The 1,972-nt window shown below is 45.1% G+C and overlaps 1 protein-coding gene across 2 annotated transcripts in view; it reads right to left on the bottom strand.

The window, feature by feature from the left end:
* ppp2r5b (protein phosphatase 2, regulatory subunit B', beta) overlaps positions 1 to 1,972 on the bottom strand; it is a 38,257-nt gene that overhangs the window by 35,192 nt on the left and 1,093 nt on the right. For both annotated transcript variants that reach the window (XM_034856267.1, XM_034856266.1), the window contains exon 1: positions 1,505 to 1,972. This exon is cut by the window's right edge. In XM_034856267.1, coding sequence (XP_034712158.1) covers positions 1,505 to 1,697 — 193 coding nt within the window. In that variant the 5' untranslated portion in view covers positions 1,698 to 1,972. The remainder of the gene's footprint in view (positions 1 to 1,504) is intronic.

Genomic DNA, 1,972 nt, shown 5'->3' with positions numbered 1-1,972 from the left:
CTCCTAATACTGTATCTGAAGTCTCTTTTATATAGACCTTAGTGGTCTCCTAATACTGTATCTGAAGTCTCTTTTATAGAGACGTTAGTGGACCTTAGTGGCCTTGACCAATTGCCACTTTGCTCGCTTGAAAGCCATGATGTCTCTCTCTCACGGGTGGGCCAAAGTCTTGGCCAAATTTTCATGGACCATCTTTCTCCATCTTCAGGTAATTTTATCAGCATCGGGAATTTTTCATTAAGGATTAGTCTGTCCTCTTAACCCAGAGGGCCCGGAGTCCAAGGTGATATGTTAACATGACTTTTTTTGGTCTGTATCACACCAAACCCCACCCAGACATGTCTGCGGGTTGAGCAGGTGGGTCAATAGGTTTACAGTATTTCTTTTTTAATTAAATCTGACACGAAACTGATCAAAGTGGTCTCTGTGTAGTAACAGCAGCTCTGGGATCAGCCCCAGTTTGCCCCAATTTGTACAAGTACGTTTTGTATTCTATGTTTTTTTTCTTTGAGGTTTATCTCATCTAGGCGATTAATGCAGCAGTGGTCCGTCAAGGGGGAAGGAGATGTTTCTTCCATTTCCCCATCAACTAATCACGGAGACAAGCTGATGTTTAATGATATTGCATTTTAATGAGTGTGTAAGTGGTACACATCTAGCTCAGTGACTCTGCACGCATGAACACTTAGACAAACACATCCTGAGCCACAGTTTAAAGCACATCGTCTTCATAAAAGCTACTTTCACCATCAAGTAGACAACGATGCAAAATTGTAATCGAGTTGTAACTAAAAAAAAATGAAAAATTGGAAGAAATATTAACCATTTCTTACCTATCTGGTATCCCTCCTGCAATATCTCTTTTTATAATACCTTTGATTTTTATCTGCTAATCTAAGCGGATCTGCTACAGCAGCAATTCAATCCCAATGTAATCTCAATATAAAAAAGGTGCAGAATAGACCTGAAATTATTACGAGTGACGGAAAATTGATATGTAACTTTTGTGAAAATCAATTAACCTTGTTGCTGATGACTTTGGGACACTGGGATGGACATGTTTCACTCATTTTCTATCATTTAATTAACCGATAATGAATTGTTTGTGAAGATAATTGTTAGTTGCTAGCCCTAAAACAGAATATTCCAACAACAGGCCTTTAAATAAATCCCAAACCAGAAACCAGGCTCCCACCAGATCATCAGATCATACTTTAAAGCCACTGCTATCCCCTCTGTCAGTTAGAAAGGACACACACACACACACACAGAGGACAACATGTATCAGTGGACACATTCTGTATCAAATGCATCAATAGCCCTTCAGCACAGAACTGATCTAAAGGGTGTCTTCTAGTCAGAAGATGGCATTCAGTTGGAGGTGTGAAGAATGAAGAAGATTTATACAAAGCATAATATAAAGTGTGTTTGTGGTGGTCTTGTTGGACCCTTCATCCTCTATTGTAGAACACAATGACCCATGGCTGCTGAAGCAGCGTCTCACCTTTGAGCAGGGGCAGTGGAGTGAGCTCCACCTGGGAGCTCTGGTAGCGGAACTGGGACGAGCTGTGGGACCTCCTCTGTCGGGCTCTGCGCATCGACCTCCGCGGGAAGCCATCCACCTTCTCCGCGGACGGCACCGAGAAGCTGGTGGTCGGCGAGGACGGGCTGGTCGGAGGCAGCTTGGTCGTCTCCATGATGGCTGGAGATGGCGGTGGTGGTGGTGGTGGTGGTGGTGGGGCGCGCGTGCCTCGGCGCGCGTTAGTGCGTAAGGAGGCGCTTGAGAGGATGTATGTGACTGGAGGTGAGAATGGAGGTAAGGATGGAGGAGTTTGTGTTTTCTTGAATCACAGGTGGATTAGCAATTGATCCAAATAGGTAGACGCTCCGGGGTGGAATAGGAGGAAGGAGGGAGGGAGGGAGGGAGGGAGGGAGGAGGAGGAGAGGGGGGAGAGATACAGGGGGGGGGGGG

The sequence above is a fragment of the Etheostoma cragini genome, chromosome 19 (assembly GCF_013103735.1).
Source record: "Etheostoma cragini isolate CJK2018 chromosome 19, CSU_Ecrag_1.0, whole genome shotgun sequence".
Classification (NCBI taxonomy): domain Eukaryota; kingdom Metazoa; phylum Chordata; class Actinopteri; order Perciformes; family Percidae; genus Etheostoma; species Etheostoma cragini.
This window is presented reverse-complemented; position numbering and strand designations above follow the sequence as displayed.